This window comes from Mytilus californianus, unplaced genomic scaffold (genome assembly GCF_021869535.1).
Source record: "Mytilus californianus isolate M0D057914Y unplaced genomic scaffold, xbMytCali1.0.p SCAF_8, whole genome shotgun sequence".
In the NCBI taxonomy this organism is placed as follows: domain Eukaryota; kingdom Metazoa; phylum Mollusca; class Bivalvia; order Mytilida; family Mytilidae; genus Mytilus; species Mytilus californianus.
Window position 1 is genome coordinate 93,689,961 of NW_026262734.1, and position 17,180 is coordinate 93,707,140.

General features: G+C 32.9%; 2 protein-coding genes across 2 annotated transcripts in view; both read left to right on the forward strand.

The window, feature by feature from the left end:
• Positions 1 to 2,322: 2,322 nt before the first annotated feature.
• On the forward strand, positions 2,323 to 11,124 carry LOC127713099 (noelin-2-like). The gene is made up of 2 exons (XM_052219727.1): positions 2,323 to 3,277; positions 9,333 to 11,124. The coding sequence occupies exons 1-2, from the start codon at positions 2,626 to 2,628 to the stop codon at positions 10,181 to 10,183; spliced, it is 1,503 nt and encodes a 500-aa protein (XP_052075687.1). The 5' UTR covers positions 2,323 to 2,625; the 3' UTR covers positions 10,184 to 11,124.
• A 410-nt stretch (positions 11,125 to 11,534) lies between these two features.
• The window catches only part of LOC127712903 (noelin-3-like), a 42,376-nt gene continuing 36,730 nt past the window's right edge, over positions 11,535 to 17,180 (forward strand). The window contains 1 exon segment of the mRNA XM_052219500.1: positions 11,535 to 11,604. Within this exon segment, the coding sequence (XP_052075460.1) occupies positions 11,535 to 11,604 (70 nt within the window).

Below are 17,180 nucleotides of genomic sequence, written 5' to 3' on the forward strand. Positions count from 1 at the left end.
TGTTTTGTGTTTTTATTTGGATTTGGGGGGGGGGGGGTATTCTTTTTGTTACGTTTTTGTTCTTTGCTAATGAAGGAATGTTACAACCGAAGATTCCCAAAATAAAAGCATACAATGTAGATATATATTTTCTGTCCAGATTACTTAATTTGAATCGAAATTATTATATGTTTTGCGAGTCCTATTGCAAACATTTATTGTATAATACGTGTGTTTGCATTGTTTTGAAGTCGATTTCTTATCTTTTAATTTTAGATCGGAAATTAAATATCGAAAATTATTGTAATTGTTTGTATGATTTATCAAAGTTTTTTAATAGAAATTGGGCTTTGGATAATTGTGTGGTCGAATTGAAAATGATGCATTCAATAAGTTAATATGTGGATACATAGTCTATGTCTGCGTATTTTTAAATGATATTTTTTATTTTATAAAATATGGCTCGCTGTATAATTATGCAGACGACAATACTTTGTCTTTTTCAAGTCCTGATTATGACAATCTTATATCAACTCTAAAACTGGAGTCAAATCAGCTGATAGAATGGTTTAGGATAAATAAAATGCAAGCCAATCCTGACAAGTTTCAAGTAATTGCAGTTGGAAAGAAAACTTTTGACATGAACCCAACAATTGAAGTTCAAAATTCAAAATTAACTTGTGAAAAAATAGTTAAATTGTTGGGTGTAGAAATTGACTATCAACTAACATTTGACATCCATATTGGAAATATCTGTAGAAAGGCAGCTTAGCAACTAAGTGTTTTAAAACGCTTAGGACCATACCTTTCTAGGCTAAATAAAATTACTATATTTCATACATTTATTTTAAGCAACTTTAATTTCTGCCCTTTGGCATGGCACTTTTGCTCGGAAACTAACACTAAAAAACTAGAGAAAGTGCAGGAACGAGCACTTCGTTTTGTCTATGACGATTACACCTCGTCATATTTGGAATTATTACAAAGAGCTGAGCTGTCTTCTCTACAGATCCGTCGTATTAGGACTATGGCATTGGAAACTTTCAAAATTCTTAACAATCTAGCTCCCTGTTGTCTCAATATTCTGGTAAATAAAACACAAACTAATTATTCTTTCAAGTATAGTAACATTTTGGATATTCAAAGGGTAAGAACTTCTTCTTTTGGCAAAAACTCTTTTCATTTTGCAGCTCCTACATTATGGAATAGCTTGCCTGACCATTTCAGGACTGAAAATGACTTCTCCCTGTTTAAAAGCTTAATTCAGTCCTGGAATGGATCAGAATGTAGATGTAGTGCATGCAAGCAGTATTTTTTTTTAATTTGTTCTCATATAGCTTTTAAATTTTCATTTACTTTTTAGTTGCTTATAGTGCTTAATGATATTGATTGCTTTGCATGGCTATTCTATTCATTTTATTGGTGCTTATATGTTCTGCTTATATATGTATGCTTTGATTGCCTTGCATGTATATCATATTCATTCTATGTCTGTATGTGTATGTATATAGATATAGGAAGATGTGGTATGAGTGCCAATGAGACAACTCTCCATCCAAGTATGTATATCTGTTTTATTTTATGTGTCTGTTTTATATATTCGGTGAAAATCTCTCAAGAGCTTATGTTTGTATGTTTAAACCATGCCGAATCAAAATGAAATTTTCTTATCTTATCTTATCTGTGTTAGCATATTTTCATATTACCTTTTATTTGAAACAAAAATCTCTTCAATGTTTATAGCTATTAAAGCATCTCTTTGACTATTAGTGTCGCAACAAAAAGGGATTAGACGAATGTGTTTTAGCTTCATAATGTCACCCCTCCCCCAACCAAAAAAAAAAACCATAATGCCACAAAATACTGTTTCCCCAGTAAATCTTTCAAAAATTTACCGCCTCGGTGGGCTAGTGCTATTACTTTGTAAAATAGAACGTTAAACGTCCCACTCTGTGTGTCGTTCTAGTACAAAGCATAGCTCTTATTCATAATACATTACAATGTTCTCATCCTGATCGTGTATGCATGAAATATTTGTCACTGGACGTCAAACACACATACATCAAACACATTAAGTAAATACGCATACAATTTCATGTAGGCCGGAAATGTTTACATTATATAGCTTTTAAAGTGGCATAATTTTACGTTCGAAAATATTAGTACTGCTAGTAACTCAACTCTACCGTAAAACTGCGTACTTTGTTGAAAGCAGACATCGATTTTCCTCAATTGTATTTACCTTCTCTATTGTCTAGTATACTCATACTGGTAAACTTAATTAGATAAATGAATAATTTAAATCCCAGTTGCACTCTCTTGGCTGAACAATTTATTTGGATATTAATCGCTCTGACAGATATTTTCAAGTAGAAATGGAATCATAATTGCAATAAATCCATATGCTTCAATTTATGTAATTGTTCTGGCGCTTAAAGTGAATTACCTCAACAGTTATGAAATTAAATGGCCTAACAACAATTTGGTTTACTTTGGGTAATGTCAGAATCAAACAAAAAGTGGAAACTGAAACAATATCTAAGTAAAATCAATTCTACAAATTTATCAACGCATTATCATTGTACTAATTGTGAACGAACAATGTAAGAACAGATTCGTTAACAGAGAATATTGTAAATATAAAAAATGCGAAGAATTTTCATATTCACTCTTTTTTGTTCAGTGTTTGCCGTTGTTCCTGTGAAAAATGACGACTGTACGTACGAATTTGATATGGAACATAATCTAATCTACGTATCATGTTCAAGAAATGTGTCTCTAACTATCAAAGAAAAAGATGGTGCAATAAGTCTTATTCAAGACCCGGATGACAAATTGTGGTTCGAAACAGACGAAAACGTGAAAAATCAGTTACCGGATCGTTTTAGCAGTAAATCTACCAAAAAATTGAAAGATGCCGCGAGACTTTTAAAGCGAATGAAGTCTACCATAGGGACACGTATGGGGACATTAGAAAATATAACTGCGACTTTAGCGTCTGGGGACAGTGACTTAAGGAATGATCTTACAAATATAAAACAGTATCCACCGACGTCTACATTGATGAGAGAATCAATGGTGGCAGCCTTGCAGAATCAGTACACGTACCTCCAACACGCCATGTTGGCACTTAATGCCGAAATGAAAGAAATGGTCGAGATGATGTCATCTGTTGCTACAGCAGCGCAAAAATCAGTTCGAAGTCAGTTAGCTATGAATGACAAAGTTCAAGAGGATGTTTTACTTATATTGGCAAGCTTGGCAAAGGCAAATGTGACTAAAATTGAACGCAAAACTGGTAAGTTACAACCTCATTATTTTACTGCGTTTAAAAATACTATTGAAGTTCATTGCCTACTAAAAAAATTCAGTGCGTTGTAAGTTATAATGTTCGTCGCTATTTGCCTGGCAACATGGAACGTTATTGCCCATAATCAATGTGCAGATGTGTAAAAGTTGCTTGATATATATTATCAATCAAAACGCGTCATTAAAATGCTAGTTTGACTCTTAATTTCAGAAGGAGAGACCAGGGGTACATAGGAGTTAAGTGATAAGATAAGTCAATGATATTTTTTAACGCAATGTAAATGGAGTTTAAACTTTGATATTGAGCGAAACATTAATTTAAGCAACTATTCACTGGAATAAAACTGAAAATGATAATAGTAACCAGAATACGGTCATTAAAAGACGACCAATTTCCCCTTCAAATTGACTGTTCATTCAAATGTAAAGTAAATAAATAAATAAATCCAGAATGAAATTGTATGAGCCTTGATTGAAATCAATTTCTGTTTCAAGTGTGCTACAATTAAAGTAAATAATAATTAAAACAAGAATGACAAAAATGTGTGAGTCTTGTTGGGATTCAGGGTGCATTATGGGTAATGTGTCATTTTTTGTGTCGTTGTGTTGCTGTCTCGTTAAGGTATTCCCACATCTCCTTTTTTTCCTTTATATTCTTTAAATTTTCGTTATCGAACATTACTGAATTATGTATGTATACAATAATAGTATAAATCTCTTACTGAAGCGGTCATATATTCCTTTACAGCTGTTACTACTCTGAAAAATGGTTTCATGTATATGATTACCTTTTATTTATACTGCAACTAGCTGTGTTTATTTCCTAAATATAGTACCACAGCTATATTTTGTACAATGTCAATTTCATCATGGATCACTTTTCCACAATCAGGGGTTCATTAAGGGGATGAAAATAAGTTTGAAATTAGAGTTTCTATTTAAATAGCTATCAATGTATTAATCTAAGTTGCAGTATACAAACAATATAAGGTCAATGTCAGAAAAATATATTTTTTTTTGTATTCGGCACAAAACTGTTTCTCAGCCTCATACAAAAAAGTTTATATTTTTGTGACATTGACCTAATATTGTATATTTATTTTTATGTTAGATAGAAATTAGAAATATTTGCTCTATAATGGTGCTATTCATTATCTCATTTAAATTAAAAACAGAGAAATGCGCTGCACAGTAAAATTTTTGGATTTTTTATTTAAAATGTGAAATCAAAAATGCTTCACAGTGCTTTCAGTGTATTTGTTTTACTCACGGGTCAAACGTAGAAAGTTGTCAAAACCTTCTGAAATTCGAATAGTTATAAGAAGATGTGGTATGAGTGCCAATTAGACAACTCTCCATCCAAGTCAAAATTTATAAAAGTAAACCAATATAGGTCAAAACACGGAGCCTTGGCTCACACCGAACAGCAAGCTGTAAAGGGCCCCAAAAATAACTAGTGTAAAACCTTTCAAACGGGAAAACCAACGGTCTAATCTATATAAAAAACGAGAAACGAGAAACACTTATGAACCACATCAACAAACGACAACTACTGAACATCAGATTCCTGACTTAGGACAGGTGCAAACAATTGCAGCGGGTTTAAACGTTTAAATGGTACCAAACCTTCACCCTTATCTGAAACAATAGTGTAACATCACAACATAGAAAGACACACTATAAAATATCAATTGAAATGGCTTAACTCAATCAAAAGACATATTAACACCAGTGAACATACACTGAACAAATCAATTTGATCTATGATACAATGTAAATACAAAATAGATAAACTAAGGGAAGAATAATTGAAGTAACATGTTATACCGCTGTGAAATGTTTAGCAATTTAAGAAAAACAAATACATGTATTTGGGGGCCCTTTATAGCTTACTGTTCGGTGTGAGCCAAGGCTCTGTGTTGAAGACCGTACTGTGACCTATAATGGTTTACTTTTATAAATTTTGACTTGGATGGAGAGTTGTCTCATTGGCACTCATACCACATCTTCTTATATCTAATTAAAGAATCTATAAAAATAACTTCAATCTTATTTCAACAACGTTACATATTTCCTTAAAACAAACATACATGTTATTTAGAGCTACACACTTCTGCTAAAGACAGTTTAATTGTAAATGTATTTACATTTACACATGTTACACGACACAAAAAATAAAAAGATACCTACAGGTCAATTTTCAAGCATGTGAAACAAGAGCAATACCCATCATGCACCCTGAATTCCTACAAAGCTCACACATTTTTGTCATTCTTGTTTTAATTATTATATACTTTTAATAAACTTTTAACATGAAAAATACATCGTCTACATAAATGAGATAATTTATATTCGCTTGCAAGATGATACCAAGCTTTATTTCCATTATAATTTCACAAAATCTATCAAAACTGCGGATATCAATAAACATGTATGAGTCCTATGTTTAGAAATAAGACAAAATATTGCAAAAAGCTCAAAGGACAATCATGAAGTTACGATACACTGAATTTTGACCCAGATTGAAAGACTTTCTGAAAATGACCTAGGTGTGAAATATATTCTGCTTGAGAAAATCGGTACTACCCCCTTTCCATTATACATGTAAAATTTTATTATACCTCAGTATGTTTTTTCTATATAAAAAGAATGAAATATTTGTGCTATTTCATTCTACAGACTATTTGCCAGTCAATAGTTTCAAAGACTATTACCCAGGTCAATAGTTTTATAAACATATTTCCCGTACTTTTTCATACTAATTTTTCATAGAACAACAATGACGTCGTTGACTATTCTGCTTGGATTTGTGAGCTTGGCAACGTTAAACTAAAACATATCGTAAACGGTATGAATGTGTATGTGTATATGTCTGTCGTCGTAATTTCAAATTTATATATTACTTACCAGAAGCTAATAAAAAAGAAAAGAAAATCTACATGACATATTTTAAGAACTAAACCATGACAAATGTATGTTATGGTCTGTCGTCGTCTTTATAATCTGGAATTACTTTGGTGTACGGTTATACATTTTAGCTAGCGTGAATTTCCACTACAGGATTCCTGGTCTTGATTACAGTAAATAAAATATTGACAAATACCACACGGACAAAAAAAAACCTGATAGTTCATCTTGTTCATGTTTATGTGACTATTTGGTTTTTTTCCAAATGATGCATGTAGTCTTTTTAGAAATTTGTTTTGTTCGGTATAATAAAACACTTTATGACTAGTAATGAGTGTAATAGCAAGTTTGTTGTCCCTTTGATACTAACTATTACCTTCGGCTTCGCCTCGAGCAATAGTTGGTATCTCAGGGATAACAAACTTGCTATTACCCGCATAACCAGTCAATAGGTGTATAATATTACATAGAAATGGTCATGTGCGCTATTCTCATCACTTGGCGTCCGTCGTTCGTCGTCGTAGTCCGTTTATTTTTACAAAAATCTTTTCCTCTGCAACTTCTTGGCCAAATTTAACCAAACTTGGCCACAATCACCATTTGAGTATCTAGTTAATAAAATGTATCGAATGACTCAACATGGCAACCAACATGGCCAACATGACTAAAAAACATAAGGGGAAATTGCAAATTTGACAGGGTAAAATGTTTAAATTATTAAGATTTACCTACTGTTTATTTACATCAAAACTGTTAGTCGTATAGGAGTTCACGCCATAAGATGCCAATCTTTACTAATTTTGTTCGTTTTTGCTTATTATCTTGAAATTATATTGAACTTAGATAGAAATAAACTTTAAATGTCAAAAATGATCAGTCAGACAACATCTACAAATAGTAGTGACCAAAATTATCAGAAGACTACTTTCAGGAGTTATTGCCCTTAGATAACGATTTAACCAATTGTTTTTGTTTATTATCTTGAAAACTATAATAGGTTGAACAAAAACTATAAATAGAAAAAACAATCAACAAGACAGGATTTACAAATAAGTCGACTCAGCAGAAATCGTAATGCAACTCCCTATAGCAGTTATTCCCCTTACATGAAGATTTTTATCAATTCTTTGCATTTTTTCCCTATTATCTTGAAAATTATAATAGATAGAGAGAAAATTCCAATAGCAAAAATTATCAGCAAGACAAAATCTACAAATAAGTAAACATGGTTAAAATCGTCAGAATACTCCTTCTAGCGTTTTTGACCTTAAATGACGATTTTCACAATGTTTGTTCATTATTTCCTATTATCTTGAAAACTATAATAGATAGATAGAAATTTTTAAAGCAAAAATGACCAGTAAAACAATGTCGTATATCACCCCAGGTTATTGTTTGGGTTCGTGTTGCTTAGTCTTTAGTTTTCCGTCTTGTATTGTGTAGACTTATTTGTTTTATTGTCGTTTTTCTTTTTTTTCTATTGCATTGTGAGTTGGTTTTCGACTTATGAGTTTTAGTATCCCCTTGGTATCTTATTTTCTCTCCCTTCTACAAATAAGTCAGCATGTCTTTTGACCTAAATCATATATGAGTTATTGCCCTTAAATAACTATTTTTACGATTGTTTTGCTTGTTTGCCTATTATATAGAAATGAATGATATATAGAGAGAAATAAAAAAAATCATCAGCAAGACAAGACAAGATCTACAAAAAGGTCAACATAGTCGAAATTTTTAGTTGAATCCTTATGGGAGTTATTGCCCTCAAATCATAATGTTTTCCCATTTTTGTGTTTTTGTCAAATGCAATAACAGATAGAGAGAAACTAAACGGAATAAAAGATCAGCAAGACTTTTTTTTGACAAATAAGAGATTTTAGTCTCGAATTATATTATATTCTACAGTGTTAGACAGTGGCCATTGTTGAAGGTGCTCTTGGATGATCCAAAAATCCAAATGATTGACGCAGGCTCTTTATAGTCTTTAGCTTAAATATCAATTCATAATCAACTTTCTTATATCAAACAACCCCCAAGGGTGACTAGGGTAAAGAAATATGGTCGCTACAGGTCTTTTTCCGTCCGGTAGTAAAACGCTAGCCAAAGTTGGCTGTACGGGATGTTCAAGTACGCAGTCACGTCCGGTCAGAATGGGGACGTTAAATCCGATGCCTCGTGTAAAGAGAATGCCACAATCTTTGCACGTTGTGAACCCTTGCAAAAACTCTTTAAGGGGTCCGTATGTGGTCTGTTGCAAGGCAACATTTCTGCCCCTATCCAATATACCCTCATTTTCCAGTGGCAGTCAAAATTTCATCGACCTTCATCCCGGACGGTCTCTATTGCAGGACCTGTTTATTGCTATTGCGTTTATTGTTAATTTGTTCTCGTCCTGAACATGCATGTTTTTGCCACTAGAAATTAAGCAACCAGCAATCAATCAATCATGTCAAACATGATCATTCGTGTAGTTAACAATGTACATGTATTACCTATTGAAAACGTTCCGGTAAATGTTAATTAGACAGCAATCCCACCACACAAGGCAACCAAGAATACAAACAAGCCGCTAGTTGGAGTACCACACGGTTTCCACCATCGGAAAGCATCCTCATTATTTACCACTCCTGTGTATATCTTGGTAACTTCAAGGTTCTCTACGATTTAATTGCCCCTACTTTGTCCAGATGTTATTTTTTCTTGTATCTTTATACTATCGATTTAAAACATTTTCAATTGAATCCTGAATATGTTTTTTGCTATCTCTCTCTTGATCATTTACTGCTTTATGCAGCTTATGCTCGGAATATTTACAATTATATTTGCTATATTTATAGTTTTATTATTTTTTTTATACTTTGAATTGTTTGAAAGACTTAGGATTTTCTACCCAAGGAATATATCACTTTAGCTGTTATTGGCATAACCTTTCTGGATGATTGGTCCTCATTGTTCTCCAACTTCAGACTATATTTGGTCGTTTAATTTTTTTGATCCGAGCGTCACTGACGAGTCTTTTGTAGACTAAACGCGCATCTGGCGTTCAAAATTATAAGCCTGGTATCGTTGATGAGTTTTTATTTTAGCCCTATTCCAATTATCATGGCGTAATATATCACACAATTTTTTTTTGGTAGATTTCTGCCCACAAGAGCTGGTATCAATCAGAAGCGATAACACCGAAATTCCTGTTGGGATAGCACAAGGCAGCTTTGCAGTAGACCCGATACCTGGTGGTCAAATATGGGTAACCTATGGTTACAGTGACATCAACGAAATATTCCAGTACAAATCTTTGGAACTGCTCAAATATGACGTCGAGAAAGGAACACACAAACTCCCGTTCTTTTGTGAAGGAACAGGACATGTCGTTTATAAAAACTCTTTGTTTTGCCATAAGGGAATGAGCAACAAAATTGTTAAGTATAACTTACTTCAGAAAAAGTGGGAGAAAGAAATCGCTCTGGACAACGCAGGTGTCCATAACAAATATCCATACCAGAGTGGAAAATTTTCAGACATTGATTTTGCTGTAGACGAAAAAGGATTATGGGTGATTTATGCTACAACATATTCCAACGGGAATATAGTTATAGTAAAACTTAATGACGACACACTTGAGATTTTGGAGACGTGGGTAACAAATATACCAAAAACAAAAGTTGGAAATGCATTTATGATTTGTGGAATTATGTATGCAACGGATTCGTACGAAAATATCCCAACTTTCATCAAATATTCATTTAATACAAATAACGGCGGTAGCAAGGTTCTTAAAGACAATCAAATAATATTTCCAAACACCATTGATGATAAATTTGCTAAGAACTACATGCTGGACTACAATCCAATTCAAAAGAAGCTTTATGCGTGGAATCATGGTCGTGTGGAAGTTTATTCTGTGTCATCTAAATCGTATTACCCGTTTCAAGTTGGTGCAAACCGCGTTAAACGACGAAATTCTCGAAAGAAAAGGAAAAGAAATTGATTCCCGAAAGAGCTATACGTTCTTGTAGATTAATCTTTGAAAGTATAACTATATAGAACACGAACAATTGTTTGCCAATGGAGTTTTCACGTGTTAGGAATGTAATTGGTATGACGTTGATATTTATTTAAAGTACTAGTAATAGAACGAAATTGGAAGGAACAAATTATGTTTATTGTACATGATATCAAACTATCTTGTTAATGATTGTTCCACGATTTAAAATATCAAAAGAAAAAGTTTTTTGTCCATCATTGTTATAACATATTTCACTCCAATCAGCACTGGGAAATACTTCGCGTAAGTCAAACAATTTACCAATAACTTGTACTAATCACTTTAATATGAGGATCTGGATGAGAAAAAAGAGAATATTTGACCAACAAATAAAAATTATTAGAGAAAAAAAAAGCAAAAAACAAAATAAAGCATAAGGAATAATTGGGTGATAAAATATAAAGAATACAGAATGATGTGGTGATAAAATATAAAGACTAATAAATGAGATGATGAAATGTAAAGAACATAAAATAATCGTGTTATATAATATAAGGAATAGAGAATAATTGGGTGATAAAATATTAAAAATAGAGATTAATGTGCAAAATTTATGAAAAATAGTTTTAAAAAAAACCCAGAATTGAAGGCCCCTTCCCCCTCCAGATCCTCGTGTTGTACAAATCGTGAATGATACGGAATTGTGTATACATCGTGTAGGTGAATTGAATTTTTTTTTTATATTTATATAATATTTGGTTATTATTGCTAGTCATTTTCAAGTATTTCACAGATAATAATTCATATTTGTTTATATTTAACGCATTATTAATGACTTGTTCAAAATAATATCTTTTCTCAAATTTGTATATATTTATCTTTTTATTGATATTTATTCTGTTGAATTATTTAATAAAGGTTTAGATATTACAAAGGGAAACTTATCGCTGGATTTGTATTTCACACGGACAACATGACGGACGCCACAAGTGGGTCAATATCCCTAATGCGCCTTAAATTTAGTAACTCAAAAATAGTGCGTGAACAAAAAAACCTCTATGCAGTGATACAAATAACCCAGCTTAACCATTTGTGTTCATTTGAAGAGCAGTGGACCATAAAATAAAGGTGTAAAAACTATGGAGTTACAAAATGTATGCAAAGAAATAAATTTTCAAAAGAACTTTTTCTTTTATATTTTTTTTTTTTACCTGGAGAAGTCGCATCACAAGGGCTATTCGGGTGAGATAAATTACGGGAAAATGAATCTCACTTCGTTCCCCGAAAATTCAACCACATATGTGAAAATGTCCAAGCTTAGAAACAAGCCATCATAAATATCCACGTTTCCGATATGGGCAGAGGAATTGAGGAAAAGGCTACAACTACCGACAACATGGAATATATTGCATATCTTGACCCAAGTAGAGCAATACAATTGAGAATGAAAATGGGGAATATGTCAAAGGGACAACAACCCGACCAAAGAGCAGACAACAGCCGAAGGTCACCAATGGGAAACATGGTAAACTTACATACAATCCGAGAGCAACACGATGGGCGCCACAAGTAGAGCAAGAATGTTAACCTACCTACTCTGTGGTAGGCCATCCTGATACTCGGTTAGGCAAAAGTGACTTACTGAAATGAAATCAAGCTTACAATCTTTACAATTGGGGAATGGGGACTGTTTTATGTTTCTTTTATACGACAAAATCATCGGAAACTGTTTCTCCAAATAGCATCGATTATAAGTTTGATTTTACTTCTTTCGGTTGCTCTTACTTGACCGGTTACCAGGATGTCCTACAACACAGTTAAAAAAATCAGTCACAATTCCGGAGCGCTAGCGTATACCAATTAAAAGATCAGCGTGTATCATCGCCGCCGGAAATTATAGTAATTAAACAAGGTAGGTATTCCTTTAATTTAAACCATTTCAACCGTTTTGGATAAGGTTATTGCTATGAAACGGTTTTCTGATATACAGTGTTTGTATGCAAACAAGTAGCAAACAGAGGCAGGCTGTTGTGTTATAATTCAAAATTGTGCACTTGGTACCAGAAAATGTCGAGGTCGATCACCCTCGGTCGCCCTATTGGCCTGATATTCCGCTGTTTTTGATTCTTTCGATTATTTAGATGACGATATTGTGACTTCATATTTACTGAAAATTGCTGTCTAAAAGATGTTTTCTACAGAATATTAATAGACCAAAACAATTATTGTGTATTGTACGGCGAATTAAAAAAAAAATAAATGAAAACAGTGGATATATACAACACTATAAAATCCTTTTCTTTGAAATAACTAGATGAATAAGCTATTGTAATCCAATGGGAACGTGGTGATATAACAGTGTAGTTCTGATAAAAACTCTTAGAGTGTAGAAATATCGTATTATAGTTGTATAAGGAGATAGACCATTGCGGTTGGAAACCAAATACATACCTATGTCCATTTTCATCAAAAGTGGACATACTCATCGTTAAAGGCCGTATGGTTACCTATAGTTGTTTATTTATCGGACATTTGGTCTCTGGAGGAGAATTGTCTCATTGGCAATCATACCACACATTTTTATTTTTATATATAACAATAAAAGATTCACACGACGAATTAAAGATGAGAGTATTTCACAGCAATTTTAAACGAACAGTTTTATTCAAATCATCAGAACATCTACACACTCATTGAGGTTATACTGCAAGTTTATGCAATTATACGTATATCAAAATCCGCGGTAGCGATACCAAAGCTCTTGCTACAAATTTTACTACATCAGATGCGCATTTCGACAATTAGTGTCTCTTCAGTGATGCTTTGGATCAAAATATTAGATAATCGGAATATCTCAGAAACGTTGAAAATTGATATAATCGAAAAGGAGCAAAAGTATAGCCTAACCCGGAAAAACACATGCAAGGACAAAAATTAGTTCACCGTTAAACGTTTTTTAAATTTCAAACAAGAGAAATTTTTCGTCTGCCTCGTGTTTTTTCAATCACTTGTGTGCAAGTACACGGATGTCAATACCGAACATTTGCATGGCTACTTCCTGTGCTTGTGGTACCACGGTAGACTTATATTCCAACGAGCGGTACTGACCCAGTGGTAATAAATGTGATACGTTTAGCTGATCACTCGACCAACTAGCCTATACAAAATATAGCTTTCGTTAAAAGAGTAATCTTTCCTCGTCGGTTTAGTCTAGCGTTATATCACAACTACATGAGGGTCAAAATGTGTATTTTTTTCATTTCTGCAGTTTAAAAAAAAATTTAGGTAATTTTTCTCTATTTGTTATAGATTTTGCATGTTATTCTCTATTCTTTATTTCTTAAGCATATCGTTATATTCTATTCTTTATATTTTTGTTTGCATATTGTTCTCTATTCTTTATATATGTTGCCCACCATTCTGCTTTTTTGCCCATTATTCTCTATTCTGCAAACCCCATCAAAACCTTCGTTCATAATGAATAGTGGCAAGTTGATGGTGTACCTTTCAGATCAGATATGTTTTGTTTGTCGTAAAGGATGAAAATGTTACTTACCATGCCGTCACATCAAGTTTCAAACTTTATTTTATATACGTCTAAACATATGAAACTTGATGACAGACATTCTCTATAAATATTATTTTAAATAAACATTAGTACCCTTTACGACACTTAGGTCAATCTGTCCAAAGACTAGTTGGCATTTGTAAGATTTGGCAGGACTTGCTTGGTACGTTTTCAATGCCTTTGTATGTCGTACTTTATTGACCTGTAGATCTTCCGTTTTGCGTTCGGTTGCCGTCTCGTCGACATATACAGCCCATTTATTTCTTTTATCATATTCAATAACATATTCGGATATCAAAACAGACAGAAATATATTTTTGGTCTGTTGTTTTTCTTGTGGTATCTCTTCCGATTCTTTTTAATCGAACATTTGCATGGTGAATTTTGTATTTTTATTTCAAAGAATTCAACGTTCTCTTCTTCGTATCTACAATGATGTCATTTTTCATCCAATTGCATAACTCGAAACAGCGTAATTTTGCCCTGAAATAAAAATTCGTTTAAACATCATTTCATTCCACTCATCAGAACATTTGTTAAACTAATTACATGTGCATGGATTCTATTTCCGCCGATTTATACAACAAAAGGGAGATAATTTTGCACTTTTCATTTTTGCATTGTAAAATATATTCTAACAGAAAATTTAGTCACAGTAAACACTTCCCCACATTGTACTTTCTGTAATTGTCCTCTTTCAATTTCGTGTTTTAGATGCAAACACGACTCCGTTAACTTACTAGGCAAATTCCTTGGAGGGAAAATAGGGAATATTTCCCTTCACATAGTCGACCCTTTTTTGTTTTGAGTTTTCACTATTATATCATTGTTTTTAAAATTCATTTAAAAAAATAACGGTCATATCAATTTATGGACATCCGACCAACCTATCTGTGTAAGCTACGTAATTGTAAAGTATTCCATAATATTTCACGCAGTGAGTTAAGTATATTAGTTTAAAAGTTGCTTACGATGAAATAGGAAACACTTATAAGCTTTAACCTTTCGGAATTGAAAATTTTAAATGCTTTTCAACTTTGTAATTTATTTGGCCTTTTTAACTTTTGTGTTTCGACCGTCACTGATGGGTCTTTTGTAGACGACACGCACGATAAGCGTACACAATTTCTATCCTGGTATTTATGATGAGTTTATATACCTTGTCCTGTGACATGGATTGTCAGAGAAAGTCCACTATTACCAAGTGTCACATGCTTCGTTCCAACAATTGGCCCATTTTGTCCTCGTCGTACAATAATATCATATTCTCCCTTGTATGCACGTACGCTCACTGTACTGGTGAAATGATGAGTTTCGTGTGTATGCCAGCGGTTTTGATAGACATACCCAGCTTGGTTTAGCTATTGTTATTAAAACAAAATATTTACATGCATTATGGAAAACTTTTCAAATTCATTTGAAAACAATCAGAAGGAAAATTTACATTAAGAATATTCTAAACTACTCTTTTATATACTGTAACCAAATAATTTTTATGAGCCTTTTTTCGCGACTTTCGCCAGTAGAAAAATTGCGGGATAATAAATTGTCGCTAATATGTAAAACGTGGAGCTTTTCTTATTTAACTACATTAAAAATGACAAATCGCGGAATTAAATCACCGCGAAGTGTGATAGAACTTTCTAAACGCAAAATCAAGCATCCGCTTTTACCGTTACTGTGCATCGGTATATAACATTTGAGAACATGTCATTGGTGAGGAGCATTGATTGAGCTTGTTGCATGATACATCATATCGCGTTTAAGGTCATATGGTACAGTTACAGGGAACAATGGGGAAGGTAATGACGTTGCTAACGTAAGATGTTATTTTTGCGACGTCAAACTGTGACATATCGGGAAAAGATGCTTTTTCGACTGTTCTTTATGATTTAGACTGATTGAACTTGAAAACGAGTACATGGACCCCTCTTTTTTAAAATAGCATTAGGTTTGATAACGTATGAAGATTATGTGTACCAAATTTAATGAAAAAGTCAACATTAATTTTTTTTTAAATTTGATAAATATACCGCAAAAAATGCTGTTTTTTTTTCTAAAATCCTGAAACTTTGTTTTACATTATTTATTTCCAAAGAACTGTTGTACTTAAGAGCATATTGATGTAAAGAAGATTTTCATAATGTTTCTACAAAATTCCGTTTGCGTTTGTTTATCTGTTGAAATAAAAAAGTTAGGTGTGTCTATCCAAAGGATAGAAATGTCCAAAAAACCGAAATTTTTACTAAATGTCTAAAATTTCGACCCCTTGTATCTCTTAAAGTAGCACATGAAGGTATATTTTTTATTACATATTTGAATTGCTTAGGTGAAAAATAGCTTGTATGCAAATTTTCGTTTGAAATTCATCATGGAATCGAAACTGTATAGTAAATTCTGCATTCTCGAGATTGATAGGCTTATTTTGCAAACATTTCTCCTTAACATGATATATCTTTTCAATACTTAGATATGTTATTACTGGAAGTCTTAGAAATCGCAGAATTTGATGTATCCAATTATTAATGCCATTTTCAATCTTGATTGCACTCCTAATCGGCAGGAAACCGTTAAATTATCCACCGAGGTAAGACGCAAGGTTTAATCTATTTCACTTACAAATGATTTAACCAACGATTAAACAAAGGTTAAATTTACCTCAGGATGAAAAACGTTAATCAGTTTAAAACTCCAACCAAGGGATACAATATTTAACCGTCGGTTGAAATTAAAATAGAGGTGTACGGCAGGGTCTTTTTGTTAGAAAAAAATGCAAAAAGACCACCTAATAAGATATAATAGTACTAGTACATAAAATATGAAATTAATTGATTTCTAGCTAATTAATGCGCAAACGATAACTACGGTAAACGTAACATTTTTAGATACTATTTTCATTTTATTAACTTATCAATCAAAAGATAAACCTGGAAATTTTGTCCATTTGCCAATGCTGCATCCTGACTGATCAGTTCCTTATCCCAAACGTCATCTAGAATAATACCTTCTACTTCCGGTCGTGAGTATAAAAGGGTCATTACATCATCTAACATCTGGGCTCGTAAGGTAACACGGTCTTCATGAAAAGCAAGACTTGATATCCACAATGGTGACTTTGCCTCAGCCAATTTATCAAGTCTGTACTAAATAGTAATAATGTAGATATATGAAAGAATATTAGATTTGTTTAAGAAATAATTCATGGGGGCTTGAATTTATACTGATTTTACCACGGGTTGACTTTATGCTAAATATTTTACCACGAGCAACAGCGAGGGGTAAAATATCGGCATAAAGGGCAAACACGTGGTAAAATCAGTATAAATTCAAGCTCCCATGAATTATTTCTATTCTAATACGACAAATACGGCTATTCTTTTGGATCGAAGCGCTGTAGGTGAAAGCAAATATTTGCTGTTCCCGTAAAAAAAA